The 18,548-nt window shown below is 48.1% G+C and overlaps 1 protein-coding gene across 1 annotated transcript in view; it reads left to right on the top strand.

Annotated features, from left to right (window-relative positions):
* Nucleotides 1-18,548, top strand: part of mwh (multiple wing hairs) — a 60,743-nt gene that overhangs the window by 26,561 nt on the left and 15,634 nt on the right. The window contains exon 3 of the mRNA XM_084604774.1: nucleotides 3,791-3,935. Coding sequence (XP_084460900.1) covers nucleotides 3,791-3,935 — 145 coding nt within the window. The remainder of the gene's footprint in view (nucleotides 1-3,790; nucleotides 3,936-18,548) is intronic.

Genomic DNA, 18,548 nt, shown 5'->3' on the forward strand with positions numbered 1-18,548 from the left:
CATGGGCATTCTTTGCGGAGGAGGCATTAAGTTCCCGCCTGCCGTTTCCTCGTCACACTGGGCGCAAGACGGGCCGGCGATTTTCTGCGATATCTACGCATTGATTTATGGACCGCATATCTTCAGGTATACACCGCAATCTCTGCGATTCTGGCCTTCCTAACGGAGGTGTTGCTATAGCGACTGAATATTTCCTGCGCTGCCTGTAAAAAAAAAAAAAAAAATAAAATAAATAAACTCAGCTCCCAAAGGAATGTGCGAACGTCTGCGGAGCCTTTTCGGGTACCACTCTGTCGCCTTTTATTCGGCGACCACGCTACTTTCATATTTCCTGGGCGCTGGATAGGTTTCGCCCGCGGACAGTCATTGCTTACATAGCGAGGGCAGGATTCCTTTCTTCGCTAATGTGCACGCTTTCACAGATTGGAGTCCACATCCCGAGTGTTCCTACCTCCCTCTAATCGACTTCCCTCCTTCAGCTTTCCTTTTCTGAAAGCCGCTTGGACGACGGCTGCGATGGCCAGTGCGTACACGAAAAGCGCGGCTCCGGTCCCCCCGTGCATGCCTTTAATTCCTTCCTGGCTTGGCTCGGCGTGTAAGCGCGTGGTTGCCTTGAAGCGCTGTCGACGCAGTGGACATCCTTGTTCCGGCTCGCTCATTCAAGGAGCGAGCCCGGGGCATCTTTTCCGCCTTCTTTGCCGGCGTGGGAAAGAAAAGCGAAAGTGTATAGAACTTAGCCGCGAGTATACGGCGCGGAAAGAGGAAGGTATATATGGCTCGCATCGGTGTCCTGTACAAAAGTACGCTGCGCGACGCTGAAATTCAAATGCGAATAGAAACAGGTATACAGGTAGATGCTCTCTTCGGTCACATCGATGTGTTTCGGTCGCAGCGAGCGTACACGGTTGCGCTATACATAACGGGGCACATGGTGATAAAGCCCGAGCCCTGGTCCTCTTACTGAGTGCCATTTTTGGCGCTGCAATTATACTATGAATGAATAAATGTACAAGCGGAAGCTTGTTACGACACCCTGCCGAACGTTATCTCATGGCCGGACGTGTAAGCGGGGACGAACGTCTTTTGCAGCTACTCAGTGCTGTGCGAGAATAAAGCCGAGGGGATATAGAGGGGAGGTGAGCACTGCAATTTGCTATTTGCACCTTCCGACCGTGTCCGCGCTGTCACATGTTGAACATAAGGAAGGATAGGAGGCTTTCTGTGCACTGACCATTATCTCACCTGACAACGCGCCTAAGGACCCGTACTATGTTTGGATTACAACCAGAAAGACAAAATGATGTGCAGCCGTAGAGTCGTGAGCGTGTTCCCCATTCCTGATTTCCGAGAACGCATGTTGGTTCTATTTCTGTATAACTGCCGTTCCTCGCACTCAGCGATCGATGAGCAATCGAATTACTTTCGCAACGTCAGAGGCGATTGAGTGCAGTGTTAGGGACGATATGCATTAGCGAACGGAAGTGGACTTGTGCCGCATAGGCTGCGCATAGAGCAGGCAGTGTCTAGATTATTAGAAAAGAATTCAGAGAAGGGAGGAATAGTTGGATGGGGCATTACAGTTGTAGGATGGCCAGATGGGAGTAGCAAAATCCTTGAGGACAGAGTGATCTTAACTTGTGCAAAAAGTGCTTCATTGAGGATGCCGAGAAAGTCATATGTGCTCCTTCGGTGCTATAGTTGGACCGATGATTACGTTGGTTTAAGGAGAGAAATATAGCGACGGTATATGGCTCGAAAGTGGCCTTAAGCATGGCTGTCTTACATCGCCAAATGCAATACCCTTCTACGTACTGTAGCAGCTGGCGAACCCAACACGAGCACTTCTACCCTCGGCAGACGCAATGGATATGCCTTGAGGTGACCCATACCGAACGGTCATATATCTTCAACATATCTACCCGCACTATAGGTCATGCATGGTCTTTATCTATCGACCATGGAGTGGATTTGATGATTCCTGCACATTTTGTGTTTGAAAACAAAGGCATCGTTGTGACCTGCTTAATCACGCATTTGTGACCCGCTTCTTGACATACCCTAATTCATCACGCTGTGTTGTAAATATTTCCTTTAAAGATGTATACCTATCTCTCTTTTTTCTCCCGTGACACTCCCATTGTAACGAACCGGGAAGTTGCTGACGGGTGCAAATAACTTGCGCTACGCAACAGTTGTCACCAGAGTGCATGAATCACGAGCGAAGTATCTATGGTTAAGATATCTTCGTCGGCACAGTAAAGCCCCTCCCGTACCGAATAGTTTACCGCGCCCAGCGTCGACAGCCAGTGTGGGACCTCGCCCCAAACAAACGTCGCAGTTCTACTTCCTCGCCCAAGTGCACGGGATCGGGGGAGCGTACTTATAAATCACTGCAGGGAACCTTTTGTATTCCGTCTCAGCCTTTTGACACTGAGGTATGCGCGCCGTCTCTCGGCATTCGGCACACAGTGCCCCGCCATTTGTTAACCCTAAAACCACCGGCGACGGCGCAACCCCTAATGGCGAACTCATTGTCTCCGCGCTTGTGCCCGTCCGCTTCCTAGCCTTCCAACTTCCTGTTTTCCTTTCTCACACGCGTCATGTCGTTGGATAGCACGAAGCCTTTGCTGTGCGCTGTCGTCCTTCATGGATATATGTTTACTTCTGGGGACTCGTTTTCTGGCGACCGTGCTAATTGAAGCGTGGTTTCCGGGTGCGACACAACGACCAACTTCCTCGAATAGTTCCCAGACGGAAGGACGACTTTGTCCTTCAAACGTAATGTGTCGCAAGACTTGTCTCCCCCCCCCCCCCCCCCCCCCCGGAGCTTGTTCGCTTACGTCAGTCCCTGGGAGGATAGCTAAGACGGTCATGTACAAATTTTGAAAGAACACGTTGTTTTCGGGTGTACGTTACTTCAGAGATCACAAGGAAGCACTCTTTTCCTTCAAAGAGAAAAACAAATATGAGAGCAAGACGTGATTACGGTCGCGCTGGTTGTTCGTCATGGCCCATTAGCAACGGACACGCGGACGGAAAATATTCGAGACAAATTCACGCCGTCTCCTACTGTGTAGCTTGTAGGCCACGAGAGGCTCCACTCTTGGAAGGAATAAGTTGCGATGAAGGAAGTGTCGATTTCCATCACCCGTATTTTGGATTTTTTTTTCTCATTCATTTCTTTCCATTCCACGGTACATACGTACCCCAGTGCATCCCCCTGAAGCCGTCCAGTTGGCAAATTCACACGACGAAGCAGTTTCCAGAAAGAAGGGCGTCGTGAACACGTAGCAACGTAGCTTGCAATCTTCGTTTTGCTTCTTTGCACCCTGTCGATGATGATCGTCTTGCTGAGTGCCTCCGCTAACGACACTTGCTGCGAACAGCTTGTACGCTGTAAGGTGTCAAAGTCGTTAGCGATTAGCGAAGCTTTTCGGCCTGTGCTTGCTTACTGTGCGCACGCTTCAACAACTTCCGTCAGGTAATAAGGCTGAATGAGAGCAACTGGTTTTGTACTGTGGACACGGAAGGTTGAGTGACAACGTTCGAAAACGGGATGTGTTACCCGCGGTATCATGCCTAGCTGAGAAACGGAATTGTATGTGTGTGTGCCGTTGTGATCCCCACCTTCCGGATACAACTTTAAACTGTATCTATTAGCTATCTTCTCTTCTCTTTGAACATCGTTGGTGACGACTACAGCTATTAATTCTTGTTGGTCAGCGAATGTTTCGCATCTTGCCTTGTGGTACACGCTCGTCACTTGTTGCCAACCGCTTTTCTGTTGCAGCTTCGTGGAGGAGTTCGTGAACGAGCCGAACGACGGCGTCACTCTTCTCCTGGACCTGCTGAAGACGTACCGCAAGAACACGGGCCTAGACCACGGACGGTACGCGTCCACCAGGGCGCGCCAGCAACAGGCCAAGAAGGCGCAGGTATATATATGCACGCGCACGTCTTTCTGCTGCTACGCCGCATCCATATGCATGGCGAACGCAAAGACTCTTGGCATGAAGGTTGTCATCCCGCGGTGACTGGTCTTCGCGTATGCTGCCCTACAGTTGCGAAATGCATTTCTTGAACTTTCATCGTAGGGGAAAAAATTACACAATGCTTCTTTCTGCGAAAGATTTCTTGCTTGCAGAGATTACCTTGCTTACGTTATCTCCTTCAGGACCTGATATAACAGCGCATATTGTTTCTATATGGGGGCGTAAAAAGGAACGCGATAGTGAGTCGAAAGCTAACTGAGCTATTGCTTTTTTTTTTATTATGTGCTGAATAACTCAAAATGTCTTTCTTACAGACAATTTGGTAGTGCATAACTAGGCGCTGAAGCGTCGTCTTCGTTGGCTTAGCATATCACGTAACTACCTAGTGGCCTTTGGTATCGCGTGACCGCGGTCACGTGAACGTTGATGTTCCCGGCAGGGAGTGGCAAGTGATGGAGTCTCGAAGATTTCAAACGCAGAAGCAGCTACGCTGATGCAACGCGTTGATGAAGAAGCGTAATTGAAGAGACAGTTTTGAGTTTTGTGCCGCGCCTGTACTCATATACATTTCACAAGAGCGATTCATTGGAATGGCTTTGCAAATGACATCGGTGGTAATCAGCGCATACTTGGCACGTTGGAACAAGTTTCCTTGTGGAATCGTCTTCTTTTGATAAGGACCTAAAATTTGGCCACTGTTCGGGATCTCGATGGTGACGCTTAGGCAGTGCTTGTTGGTGAGATTGCAACGCTGGCCGTCATTGATGGCAACGGAGAGCGACCATGGTCGCATTGTCATGCCAGGTTCAATATAGCGCAGCCAGTTGTCAGGCACAGACGCTTCTACGTGCCCACACACATGCTTCCAAGCACACCGGACTTCGCGGATGTCAGACAGTGGAAGATAATGTTGGGATATTCGCTCGGGAATGGTGGCCCCTACTATAGGCCCAAGGTCGATATTGCTAGTGTGCACTCATAAAGAGAACATCTTGTTCTTCAGTGAACAAACGTGATAGACGATCATAGTGTCAATGATTGCCCTTTAACATTGCGCTTGCTGTACAGAGAGTAATTACTGTAGTGAGCAATTGCACCCCTTATTAGAGTCACTCAATATGAAATGAAACGAAGTTTCAGCATTCGATTAATGATTACTCTCTAATCGCAGTCACACGCACATTTTTTTTTTTACTAACTAAAATTCACTTTGACGTTTAATAATTAACCATAAGTCATTTTCAAATTTATTAAGGAACAACGATAGCATTCATGATTTTTTTTTTTTTTTTTTTGCAAACTGAACGTTGCCTTTCACATTGACCCTGAGCGCCTGCGCTCAGGCTGTCTGCTTGTATAATGCGTCCCAACGTCCATGTAAAGGCTATGTTCTATGGGAAGCTTCTAAAAAAATGCACAAGTGCTTTGATTATCTACGCACCACCTGCGCCTTGAATCAGAAGTAAGATATAATAAAGATTAACGCTGTAAAACAGAACAACAATATACCCCTACCCCCCAGCACCGGGTCATCAATAACAAGTTAAACCAACAACCAACCTGTTAGCCGACCCGTCCCTCGTCGGGTCGCCTTGAAGCATCATGCACCATTCTCGCGACAGTCGCCTCAACGCGTGCGTAACTCCACGTAATCGCGGAATGAAAAGAAGGAAAGAAGAGGCATGACACAGGGACAAAAATACGACGCGAGAGGCTGTTTTTTTCCTGCTCTTCCTCCGCTCTAACTCTAACCGCACGTGTAATTGCGCGATTATATTACGTGCCGCTTGGGTTTAAGGGGTCAAAGGTCGCCACGGGTCACTTCTCTCAGACGTATAGCCGCCAGCGGACAGAGATGAATTCATGGTGCTGTGCATGAAATACAGAAAAAAAAAAATCAGGAGGGAAGCTGTGCTCCTAGAAGAGCGGAGAAGTGGTGTAGATCCGCAACTAGCGTAGAACCGAGTGATGTGCCTACTCGTACGCTGGCCTTCCTAGGATCGCTGTTTCTCGCTTCACCAAAGACTTTCTTTCTTTCTTTCTTTCTTTCTTTCTTTCTTTCTTTCTTTCTTTCTTTCTTTCTTTCTTTCTTTCTTTCTTCCTTTCTTTCTTTCTTTCTTTCTTTCTTTCTTTCTTTCTTTCTTTCTTTCTTTCTTTCTTTCTTTCACTCACGTTCAAGCACGTATTTTCCCTTCGTTGTTCAGACTCTGCTCGCGTGTAATGACCTCCATGGGAGACGCTTAAATTTGGCACCCACCGCTAGACGAGCAGAGATACGGGCTTTCTTGCCTTTGTTTGGATGTGGCGTGAGGAGCATCAAAAGAAAGAGAAAAAAATGCCAGGCTCGTTCTTTGGCGTCAGTAACGAGCTTTAAGCGTGAGAAACACCGTACGCACTCCTCCCCCAGCAGTTGTGTCTTTACATTCTTTTGACTTATGTCCAACAATGGCGCCTTCAGACTAGCTTGGTCGTGGCCCGCTCGTCCCGTTGCTCGGTTGTTGAATGCACCGTTCCCCGCAACTCTTCTGATCAAAGTGAACGCTCTCGGGCACCCCGTGACACATGCTAATTCGCTGGCATTGTGGCCCGCTGGCTGAGTTTGGTGACACTGATGATGACAAATTAGGTTTTGTCCCTGCCGTCAGCCAGAGGGGTACCTGTGATGAGCTCTCAGGTGATGACGGAGAAACTGCGGTCTTTGGTTCTATTTAGTCCCTGAATACGTGCCAGCCGGCCGGGGGGCTTTCAGGTCCTGCAGGCCAGTTACGGTGCGCCTGACAGGTCAACGCCTTGCAAAAGAGAGAAGAAGCTTCGCTGGCTCTTCACAGGACCTTCCTAGACTCAATTCGCTGCAACGAAATGACACGAACGAAACATTAATAGCGAACTAAAGACCTCCTTGGCAATGCCTGCATGCAATGCTGCCTGATTTCGACGAACTGTAGCGGCCAGCCAGGCGTTATGCTAACGAAGAAGTTACTGCAGTCAATTGAATGCAGTTGATTGCGAACAGATTGAGAACGAAGCAGCAAATGACCATCAGAGGATGCCCTCCATCCAATGCCGTCGACCGGTCGTCTGGGGGTCGCGGTCGATTCACCGACTCCATGTTTGACACCTTTTGCACCTTAAAGCACAGGGGTCTCATTTTAACATATACAAGTGGATTAACCACGACGCCGTGACAGTTCGTCTAGGTCATCGGCTGGAGGACTTCTTTTGAGGCGCATATTGCCCGATTCGTTCTTAACTTGCATAAGGCTTATATGAAAGTTCATCGACTCAACAGAAAGACACGCTTTCTCGCGAAAGCAGGAGCGGGCCAGTAGTACTTGACCAACTGTGCCGACCCGTCAGCAGGTTCCAGAATAAATTTAGGCGGGAGCGTGAGATTAGGTAGTTTGAGGAAACTAGGTGGCCGTGGTAGGCACACAACGGACTTAATTGGAGAAATATGAGCGAGGCATTTGCTCTGCAGTCAGGCTGCTTCTGATCATGGTCATGGACTCCTCTGCTAACCATCTTTGGAGAAGAAATAGTGAATAGATATGTAAGAGCAGCAAAGTGGCTTCCAAGGGAAGGCAAGCGTATCTCGTGTGGCGTTACGGGGTCATGTATGGAAGAGAGGTTAAAGGGTTACGGGTTAGGGCGGCCGTGGCTGGCACAGGGCAAGACCAATCGGACATCAGTGTAAGAGGATTTTCTCCTGGCAGTGGATTTGACGTGACTGTTCGTGGCATTATTGGCGAAATTCCCTTTTAGCTTCTCCTGTGGCACGCTACATCGCAGTACTGACATGTTCTGGTCCAAAGAAGGCACCGTCGGCGGGTAGAACGAACTTAATTGCAGTTTGACCTCTTGAAACTCACCTGCGAAGGACTTCTGCGTAAGAACGCTAAATGCTGACAAGTGGGAAGATGGTGGACAGTATTTTAACTTTTATTTCAACTTTTATTATATAAAAACTCGATAGAGCTGGAACTTTCTTCCGATGCGGCTCAGCACTGAGGAAGTTGTCCAGAGACTTTCTCGCCAAAGAAAATGCTCCTCCAATAACCAGTACGCTTGAAAGACAGTTTCTTTTCTTGAGCTCACAAAACTATTTTTACGCTTTCTCATGTGGCAGGGTAATGCCCAACAGAGGCTCGGACTAGCGTCAATTTCTTGCTTTTATTCTTCTTCGCCGTCCCTCGCACGGACCCTGAAATAGAGACGCGTAAGAAAGACCACCCAGGATGAGAGGCCGGTGCCGCCCCCGGAGACTGTGGGCTATGGCGCTATGGGAGCATCGGCGAAACTGCCCACCGTGCTGCACCGAACACGCTGATAATGGGACGTACGGCTGGAAGTATCTTCGTCACATAGACAGCAGCAACAACAACGGCGACAACACGCACTCCAAAGCGAAATAATCCAAACAGGCATCAACGCGGGACTTGCAATTGCCCATTGCACGTAACGTCGACAGTCATGTCGTGGCAACTCTGTGTCCGTAGGCTCATTGTTCCCTCCTCTCCCGCTTGCTCCCCGCGAAATGTGAAACGGTCGCGCACGTTCGGCATGCTTATTTTTCCGCCGCTGCGTGGCGCTTGTTCCCGAAGCAGACGATGACGACGCCAGCGACGTGTGCGTCCAGCCGAGGCACCTGGAGCAATATACCGTATATACTCGTTTTTAACGCACACCTTTCTATGAGAGAAAAGTGGCCGCATAACAGACTGCACGGAAATAATTATTGGTTACGTGGAGAGGAAATGGGCACTAGCTGCCTCACCTGTAGTTTTTAACGTGAACTACAATCGCACAGCACTTGGGCGTGTTTAGCCTTCCGCCTCCGTCGATGGGCAACCGTCGTGGCAAGGTCAAGATTCCACGTCCTCGTGATTCCATAAACACACGATCCGTAAACGCTGAGCCATCGCGGCGGACACCATCAGACATAAAAACCGAAAACACGTTAATTGTAATACCAGGATTGCAATTTAGCGTTTCCCAATTTGCGCATGGAATTTTGTTCGACGTTAGGCCGAAGGGGAGGGGTCAGGTTGTGGTGGCAGAAACATTTATTACCATATGTACAAATAGTGTGGGCTGCATGGATCTTGGGTGCTCCCTGGCATCACAGGAGACACATTTGCAAGGCAAAAGAAAGTCCTTAGAGCGCAATCCCCTTCATAGCACTGGTTGTTGTTGTTGTGGCTGTAGGAAGAAGGAAAAGAATGCACGGGCCTGCTACTGGCTCTGTAGCTGAGCCACCTCCGCTGCCTCGTGTGGACAAAAAAGAGTAGAAAAGAAATTAAGAAAAGAAGAGGGAGAGAAAGACGCACGCCGCGACAGCCGCCGTCCACCACCTAAGTGGTGGCGGGTGCAATGACGGCCTAGAACAGATAAAACTTCGGTGGCTGGCTAGCCCCCGCCGCAAGCGGCGTTGACCTACCGTCCCAGCCCTGTAGGGCCAGGAACAGCCACCCTTAACCACCTCCCCCCTTCATAGCACTGGAGATGATCCTGCGCTGGTATTGATTTGAAGTGCGGGTATTAAAAGACTCCCAGTAAGACTCACCGACGTTCGGTGTTTTTTCGGCGTATTTTCTCACCGTCTTTCATTGGCAGCCCGTTATACTTAGTGGCACGGGCAGAGGCACATTATTTTTGTTTACTTTTGGCATGCCTCACCATAGTATATGTCTTTCATTGGCAGAAGATAGAAAATTCCTCTTACTTTTCAAGTAGGAATATAGTTATATATATATTATATATATTGTAGGGGGTGTGTTTATTCAGTCCACGCAGAGGGATTGAGCTGCTCAGGATGAATTCACAGCGGAGCGTCAGGCGTACCGAATCACGCATATATATATATATATATATATATATATATATATATATATATATATATATATATATATATATATATATATAGATGCGAGCATATGGGGAGAAGCGAAAACACGGTGTAATGCTTGGACAGCGAAAATCGACCACCCAAATAGCCGCGAGGAGTGACGAAAAAAAAAAAAAAAGAACAAAAAAAACGAAGGCTGCTTGAAGGCATTCATAACATGCGCTCTTTGCTTTCACGACCAACATTAGCTGCTCGTTAGAACCGGGAGATCACGGTATATGCGCTCTGCAGCCGTCGTCTGCTCCTCCTGTTTTCGTCGTCTGCTAACTGGGGCGCTATGCCGCCATCTTGGGACGCGATTCGCGCGCTAGCGCGGAGCGCCATTGTTATGTCCGTCTGAGCTGCTCACACCTGCGAGTGCCTTCCTTTCGCGGTGTAAATTGAACATAGCCCTTTTTTGTTCCTTTTTTGTTTCTTTTTGTTTTGCCTCTGAACCGCGTACAAGATTCTCGGAATACGCGATGCGCGCGTTGCGTGAGCGCTGCCATTCCAGGAATGCGAAATGCCGGCTCGACAGTCTGTCCTTTTCTTTTGAATTCTTCTTTCGCGGTGCCCGCACGCATGCATGGCTAGCTTGTTGAGGCGGGAAAATCGTGCCTGTTTTTACCCAGTTCCCACACGGCTTTCCTTGGCCATAGGCGCAAAGAAAAGTTTCGCGAAACGGAAAACGGTCGAGTTCGCTTCTCCGGCAGTGGTTAGTCGGAAGGTGACGTAGTGCTCTTGTCACGCGCTACGCGCTGCTGATTTGCATGGCGCCCGCTTATAACCGCACACAAAGAGTATAAATGAGCACAGGAAGGTTACTAAGAGGCCAGAACGCTTGGCCGGAGTGCAACGCGGCAAGGAGCATTCAAAGGTGAAGGATAACTGAGGAATCGGTGCCAAGCTGGCTTATACACAAAACGAAGGAAGTCACAGGGCGAAGCCAGGTAGTCCGTGACGTAGACCTTTCCGTTGTTTACACTATTGAGTTTGTTAATGCATTTCTTACTAAGTAAACATGGTGAAGTCAACATTGAAAAGGTTCGTGATGTAATTGTGCTAAAGGTGCACGACTTTTTGCAAGTGTGTATATGAATTGTTCCGAACAAATGCCCTTGCTAAAAGCAGTCCGTTCTTGTCCGAAGCACAGGTTGAGCTAATTGATGCCTACGATCGGGATAGGCCTTGCTTACTTTTGACTGCGGAAACAATGTAAAGTTTATAGTCTTTCTGACTGTTTCTGAAGATTTACAAGGGTTATTCGAACGAGCACGTGTTCGAAGATCTTTTTTGGAAAGTACCGAACATGGTTTTGAACACGGGTTTGAACATTTTTGAAAATTTGTACTCGTCTTTTGTAACACACTGGGTATATATGACACTTCAGGTCGTTGCAGCGTCGTTAGGAAATGATGCACTCTGTAACTGACGAGAATACGGAGAATAGGTGCTAGCGGTTCTTTCTGATTTTATTGTGTGCTAGGAGTTTATTTGTTTTTTAATATTACTCAAGAGGAGCATACATAGACTCCAACGTCTATTTAAGCTTATTGAAGGGCGTTTCAGCCGCTACAAAGACGCTGGGATGTGTACATTTCGTACTTGGCTGGGCCTACAGCGTTTCACTGAAAACGGATTCGGCTTTTTAAACCCGAGCCCCGCCGCGATGGCGCAGTGGTTAAGACGCTCGGCTACTGTATACCAGAGTACCCGAGTTCGAACCCGACCGCGGTGGCTCAGTTTTGAATGGAGGCGAAATGGAGACGTGTCCGTGTGCTATGCGATGTCAGTGGACGTTAGAGATCTCTAGGTGATCGAAATTACTTCGCAGCCCTCCACTAGGGGACCTCTATCTCTTTCAACTTTCACTCCCACCTTCTTCCGTTACCTTACGGCGCGGTTTCGGTGTCCGTGGAAAAAGTGTGACAGATAATGCGCCTTTCGTTTCCTCTGAACCAATTACAATCAATATTATTTAAACACAACTGCGATACCGTGCTTCGCATTATCCGCGGAATAAATAGTCGAAGGAATTACTATCACGAAAATGTGTTTTTGTTTTGAAACTCGTACAGTTTTTGCCAAAAGTAGATTCCGGCAACTTTGCTTTTAAGCAGTGTTATTGGGTAGGAGTACGTCCATTCGGGGGTTTCCACTTTCGGACTGGTGAGGACGAGAATTTTTCTGCCCTTCAAAGGATTCGAAACGCCGGCGACACATGCCCTCCAGGTTGTTAGAGATCAGTACGGCGCCCTTTCACCCTCTCCTTGGTTTGCATTGAGAGTGATAGAGTCACCGCGTCGTTTGGTTTCCTAACAGCCAATTAATAGCAGTATTGCGCCACGCGTCACGGCCCTGAACCAAGGCTTTAATTCCTGCTCTATACTTCTCACGTATATAGGTTGCGTATACACGTGCTTGCCAATCGCAGTGCGCGGGGTCGTGAAAGTGAATAGGGAATCGTTCCAGAACCTTGGTTTCATTCGGACACAACGGTGCATTTGTTCACGTGTAACTAACAATCGCCAATCCTGCCTCCAGCTAGACGTGGCAATGCAAAGCCATTAACTGCAGATGCCTGCTGTAACACTCATACAGGAGAGCTCCCACAAGGAGCTTATTAGCGGCCTGACGTAGTTTGTTGTGTCGGGCAGGTTACCAGGATAACCGATGGGTCGCGTTACGTGCAACCCTTAAGTGTGTCTGTGTAGCAGGCTTAACTATCACGCCAGTGGGCCCGTAGTTGCTAGGTTCCAGCGACTGATTGGCAACCAGCGCGTCACTAATGCAGTTATTCTCCTTTTCGGCGCCACCGCCCTGGCGTGACCAATGAAGCAGTCGACAGATCCATTACGTAGGAACCGTACACGCAAGGTAATCGTTAGGACAGCTACAAGGGTTGCGTGCTCATTGAAAGGCAAGTGGCGTGCGTACGCAAGTCGAGCTTGCGTACAACAATATAAGGCTGTTCGAAGCACTCCGTATAGGTGACACTGCAAAACGACCGCGGTTTGAACCCTGCCATCGCAGCCGCAGTTCGGCGTAGGCGAAAAGCAAGACCTCGACGGAAAGCTCTTGGCAGGCAACCTTTATCCTAAACCGTCAGTATTTAAGCGGAAAATAAGGAGTTGTGAGCGAAGAATCGGGGGCATGGCTCTGGCAGGTGGTAGGTGGCGGGTAGCGTGGCCTTGGGTGACGTAACGAGATCACGTGATATCAGAAAGTTGAGTTCAGCTGCCAAATCGTGCTGTTCATTTGAGTGAGAAGATGGCATGGAAATCAGCCTTCCCGTTCTCATGAGTACCGAGTCAAACATATGCTACTTCCTAGACCACGCAGATTCTTAATGTTCGGTTAAAGCTGAGTTTTGTACCTGTCTGATGGCAGCTTATGATTTGTAGCTGGTGCCACAGGACCATGTGCTATTACGAATGCGTGAGTATTAGAGGCGCAAGTTAAGGGATTGGTAGTTAGTAAGTGATCAGAAGCTGCATGTACGCGCACAAGGATCCCCGAGACATGGGAGCCATTAAAACTATAGCATCATAAGGTCCAGCTTAGGTGTCCCCCATAACTGTTATTCCTAATTAACTTTATTATCCTTATCAGGGCCCTTTGCATAGCCTCCCTTTGTAGGGTGTATCTTCACCAAACCGTCTTTAGTGGTGACTAATCACCTAACCGGCATAGTAGTCCTTTTTGTGTTTTTTTTTTTTTTTTGTTTTTTTTTTTTTTTTCCCCTGGTACTGCCGCTTTTACTTCTTTTGCAGGCTACAGAATCCCTGGTTCCATGGCTGATAAGTACATACTCAAGATGTTTTTTTTTTTTTTTTTTCACTACATGACCCACTTTCTTCTCACCCATCTTCTCCTCCCCACTCTTTCGCGCCCACTTTCCCCTCCCCAGCTTTTCTTCTTCGGAAGCAAAAGCGTATTTAAACCCCTGCCAGTGATGATCGCTATGCCCAGACGAAGACAAGTCCACTTGTCGAAACGTTGGCTCATCTGCGACCTGAGGCGTACCCTATTTACCCTTGTTCGGTTCTTCTTTTTTATACCGTGCAAACCATCTTCTTCCTTTCGTTCTAACTTTATTATGGTAATTCCTGCTGCTTCCTTTCACTTCTCCGCTGCTCTCAAGTACGCTATCATTTTTGTAGCTAGAAAAGCTCGAGTCTTGGGTCCTGTAACTCACGTCATCCGTACTTCTAACATCGATCCCTTGCGGCTCTCTCACGAGTGTACAGGTAGACGCTATATGAGAGATAACACGTAACGAGCATTCATGTCCCTTCTTTCATCAAAAGTGTAATCTAGAAGCACTTTTTCTTTTTCTCTAAATGCTCTTCTCCTGGGCAAATAAATCTGATAATAAATTTCTTATTCTAAGACAAAATGGCAATACAGTTCGTCCTTCTAGACACGTTCACTGTTTCTTTTTACCTGCACGCAGATGGCAGTGTGAAAAAACACGCGTTTACCTCATGAGGAAATCAGAAATGCTGTAATTAATTCTTTTACTATCTTTGGACACGCGAACAGCCCTCAGGGGAAATGATGAAGGAAGGACTGAACGAAGGCAAGGGAACAGAGACGCCGTAGTGGAGAGCTCCCCTTTGATTTCAATCATCATGGGTTCTTTAGCGTGGACAGAGATCGCACAGCTCGCAGGCACCCTTTTGCGTTCGTCCAGCATTGAAATGTGACTATCGGAGCCAGGGTTCGAACCCACTGCACAGAGCTCAACAGCCACTCTTGCCATATAACCACTGTGCCACCGCGGCAGCTAGTTGGACAGACAGAGACAAGAATTGCAGCGGGCACTTACTTCTTCGAGTGGCCCCTGCTCTGTCTCCCGTCGCGAGCTGTGGCGATCGGCGTCTTCGATAAGGGGTCTGCGAGCCGTGCGAAAGTGGCCCCTTTCCCATCAATGACGGGGGGTCCGGTCGCTTCCATCCTCTCCATGCGCTGCTACCGCTGCACCGATCTTAACCGCACCGTTCGCTTCGCCATCCCTTGCTCTTCAGCGAAGCTGTAACATCAGTTGCAAGCAGTACGGTGAGAAAGATATCGTCTATAGTGAGGGGAAGGGCGAATACATGTGTTTGGATGGTCTCACCGCCGGCTTGTTTGACCCCTTGCGTGCATGCGCGCGTATTGTTCGGCGCGGTATAGGCCGCAGGCTTCTACTTTGGAATGCTGGAGTCATCCGAGGGAATTGAAGCGATCAGCGCCCGTGAGCTCAAGCGTCCTTTGCGCAGACACAACTATGAATAGCAATATCTTCTGATTAAATCTTCTGACTTGCAAGCACAATTAAAAATCAGCATTCATCGTGAACCCAGACATGGCTATGTCAGCGGTGTCTATAGTAGGCGACTATTGGGACGTCCCGTCAATTGGTAGCCATATTGATGTACTGAAGTTAAGAGATTTGCAACATTACTGAGCAAATATGAGGTCATCGTACTGTAAACCTCAAACTAGAAAGAAGGAATAAGCCTGCGGTGGCCACTAAGTGTGCACAGCAGAGAATAAGCGATGGCCCATTAGACTAGCAGAGAAGGCAACTAGATATTATATATATATATATATATATATATATATATATATATATATATATATATATATATATATATATATATATATATATATATATATATATATATATATATATCCAGTGACGTTGTTAGCGGAAGTTAAGTTTACTCGAGCTGCAAGGTCATACCGTTTCCCCACCTCATCCCGCCCTCATGAATACATGCAGCGTAGTAAGTGTACACATGACTTCACTGTACGCGCTGATCAATAATGGCTGTATGCATTGCAGGAAGATCGTATTTGAAAGATGTACCCAGAAACAGACGCAGTTAATAGACATGTTTTTTTTATGACAGTGCTTTCCTCGACACAGCAACAAATGCGGGGGGTGTGGCCACTGGTGGCCTGTATGCTCAGTGTCATATCCCAGCTATACCATACCGCTAAAGTCTCCGCCTCAGTGTTTGTCTTCACTTGATTTCGGTAGATGGACAGCAAATCATAGCGCAACATGCGATTTTTAACTCCTTTCTCCTTAGCCAGTCTCAAAAACACTGCCTCGCCTGCTATCACGTCCTCATCAGCTGGCTTCACTGACTCACGTACATAACGCCAGCTCGACAGTGACCTCAAGAAATTGGCTTATAGTAGACAATAACCGTCACCTTCTAGGCACATGGCACAGACGTTGACACTCTGAAAGTCTTCGCTTAATACATTAGGTCCTTTATGGACATCATTTAGCATGTCGACGCTCATAACATACAGCTGGTTTTGGTTAATCGGAAGCGGGATTATCAGAGCTGTTCTCGCACAAGAGTGGTGCATGACTAGGAGGCACTGTTGCTCCACGCCAGGAAGCATTCTTCAGTATCTACTTAAATGAAGTAGGTCTGTCGAAGCTAAGTAGAGGGGAATGCCCTCTGCAGCAAGGGGAAGCCATTTAAGAAAAGTAGAAGTTCAGTTTCATCTCATTGAACTGATGAACTTCACACTTCAGTGTGGCATAGGTCGCCGCCAATAGAATCCGTTTCACGCAGTTGCCTGCCATGCATTCGCCACAGTTTGTTGTAGAGACAAATTTATTACATTTATTTTTCAGCATTATATATAAGTGTTTAAGCAGTGGTACCCACGTGTTCAGTATAAGCTTGCGCTAGCGCTGTACGACGTCTACAGTGCAGAAAGGAGGGGGGGGGGGGGGGGGAGCGGAGTAGGGCGGGAGAGCTCTCACCGTAATGTCACTCCCGCAGACCTTACGGCAGCGTAATCTCCGCCACCATAAGCCGCTGCACGGCTGGCCGCGAATAATATGATGGCAGAGCCTGCAGGCCAGCACACACACGCGCAAAGTACTCCCCGCCGAATCTGGTTCATACGACCGCCGAGAGTAAATGCTGGGCAAAAGGAAGGCTGGGAGGGGCTCGCTCTGCGGTGTCCACAAAGGAAAATAGAGCTCTCAGGAATTAGGTGTCCCCGCGACGAGGCACTTGTCCCATTAGGCACTGGAAAAACAGCGAGCCTCCTTTCTTCTCGCAGCCGGCTTCAAATCTTCAGCGGTGCTGATAAGAGAAGCTGAAAAGGCGCGAAACCGAAACTGTTCTCCCTCCCGCCACCTTGCGTTGTGCACCGCACAAAGCAAATGGAGCGCTCTGAACTGCTCTCGTTGTTTTCTTTCTTTTCCTTTCTTTTTTTCTGCTGTTATGCGGTGGTGGTCGCCTCTTCACTCATATCACAGCAAGCGGCGACGAAGGCGGTTTTGTTTGGTGTCAGCGGCTTCAATGGCCGCCGTTGTGTGTGAGCAGCGGGCTCACTGAAGGGCGCACAATTGGAATACCTGAGTAGCGCGGTAACAGAGGCTTTCACCGAGCTCACTGGCCAAGGAAGCGCACTCTCTTGATGGGATGAGTCGTGGTCCAAATGGGTTGCCGAAAGCGGTTTCACCTTCGCGGACAAGCGTATCTTTCTTGCTTTTGTTTTTCATGATGTGAGGGATGTCCTAGTGTAGGGGAACTCTCTTGTGAACGCCATCGGGTGTTTTTCCTTATTTAGTTCTCTTCGGGTGGCTGGTCGAACTTCGCTTGTTCTACTCCCATCGGCGGCACGTTGTACTTTCTGTAAAACGATGTCCTGCTTAAAAAAAAAATCGCGCATTGAGTTCTTTCTTCAATCAACCAGCGGTCAACCAGCATGATTACAATTTTCTTTTATCTATTTCTACAATTTTATACCTCTTTCGCTTCAGTAAAATTACTTACGAGGGAGCCTATTGGAACCTTTAACTAGTTCTTCTGTACCCAGACGTTTCCCTTCTCCGAGTATGCAGACTCTTACTTTAAGCGACATGCGAAGGGTTCTTTCAAACGCGCGGATCACTCATACCATCGTCAGAGCCGAACGAAGTCCTGCTTGTGCCTCGCTGGTTGTCATAGTAACTATGACGCCGGCCGCTGTTGAGCCATCGAAGAGGAAAGTAGGGTGACTACATGCACAACAGATATTCATGTAATTCATGTCGCAAGATTGCTCCCCTTGTCCCCTCTGGCGTGCTATTTGCCCTTACGGTATCACAAGATGTTTGCAGCACTGCGAAAGGTAAAGGCACTCCGGTCCAATCAGGATCACGCGCACTACTATAGGCCTCTTCTCATAAATGCTGCGCTGCTTAGTTGTAACCTCAGTGTTTGTCCAGTTCCTTTGTCCGTGTACGACTAAGCAGCGCAGCATTTATGAGATGTTCCAACTAGCCCAGTCTCAAGCACTTCTTACTATAGGCAATTGTGCTCCTAATGCCTCTCGCCCCCGCGCACTATAATAGAGAACTGTGCTCCTACTGCCACCTCCACCAATTTGGGGTCGAGAGGCGAAAGGGCTCTGCTGCCTTTTGTGATAAGAATTCGAATTGAATACGTATGTTGCTCCAATTGTATGCAGTGCAATAAAATAAAACATTTCCAAACTGTCAAACGAAGTAAAATCATGCCAAATCATGCCAAACAGTGTTTCGTGAGTTTTCGGTTTAGGCGGAGTGAAATTCCTGCTTATTTTCGAAGGTCGGCGATAGAGATCAGGGCGAAACGGCCGCTAAGTCGCGGTTATGGCGGGAAATTCGAATTTGTTCGGCGCTG

The sequence above is a fragment of the Amblyomma maculatum genome, chromosome 5 (assembly GCF_055883805.1).
Source record: "Amblyomma maculatum isolate TAMU_Amacu chromosome 5, ASM5588380v1, whole genome shotgun sequence".
In the NCBI taxonomy this organism is placed as follows: Eukaryota; Metazoa; Arthropoda; class Arachnida; order Ixodida; family Ixodidae; genus Amblyomma; species Amblyomma maculatum.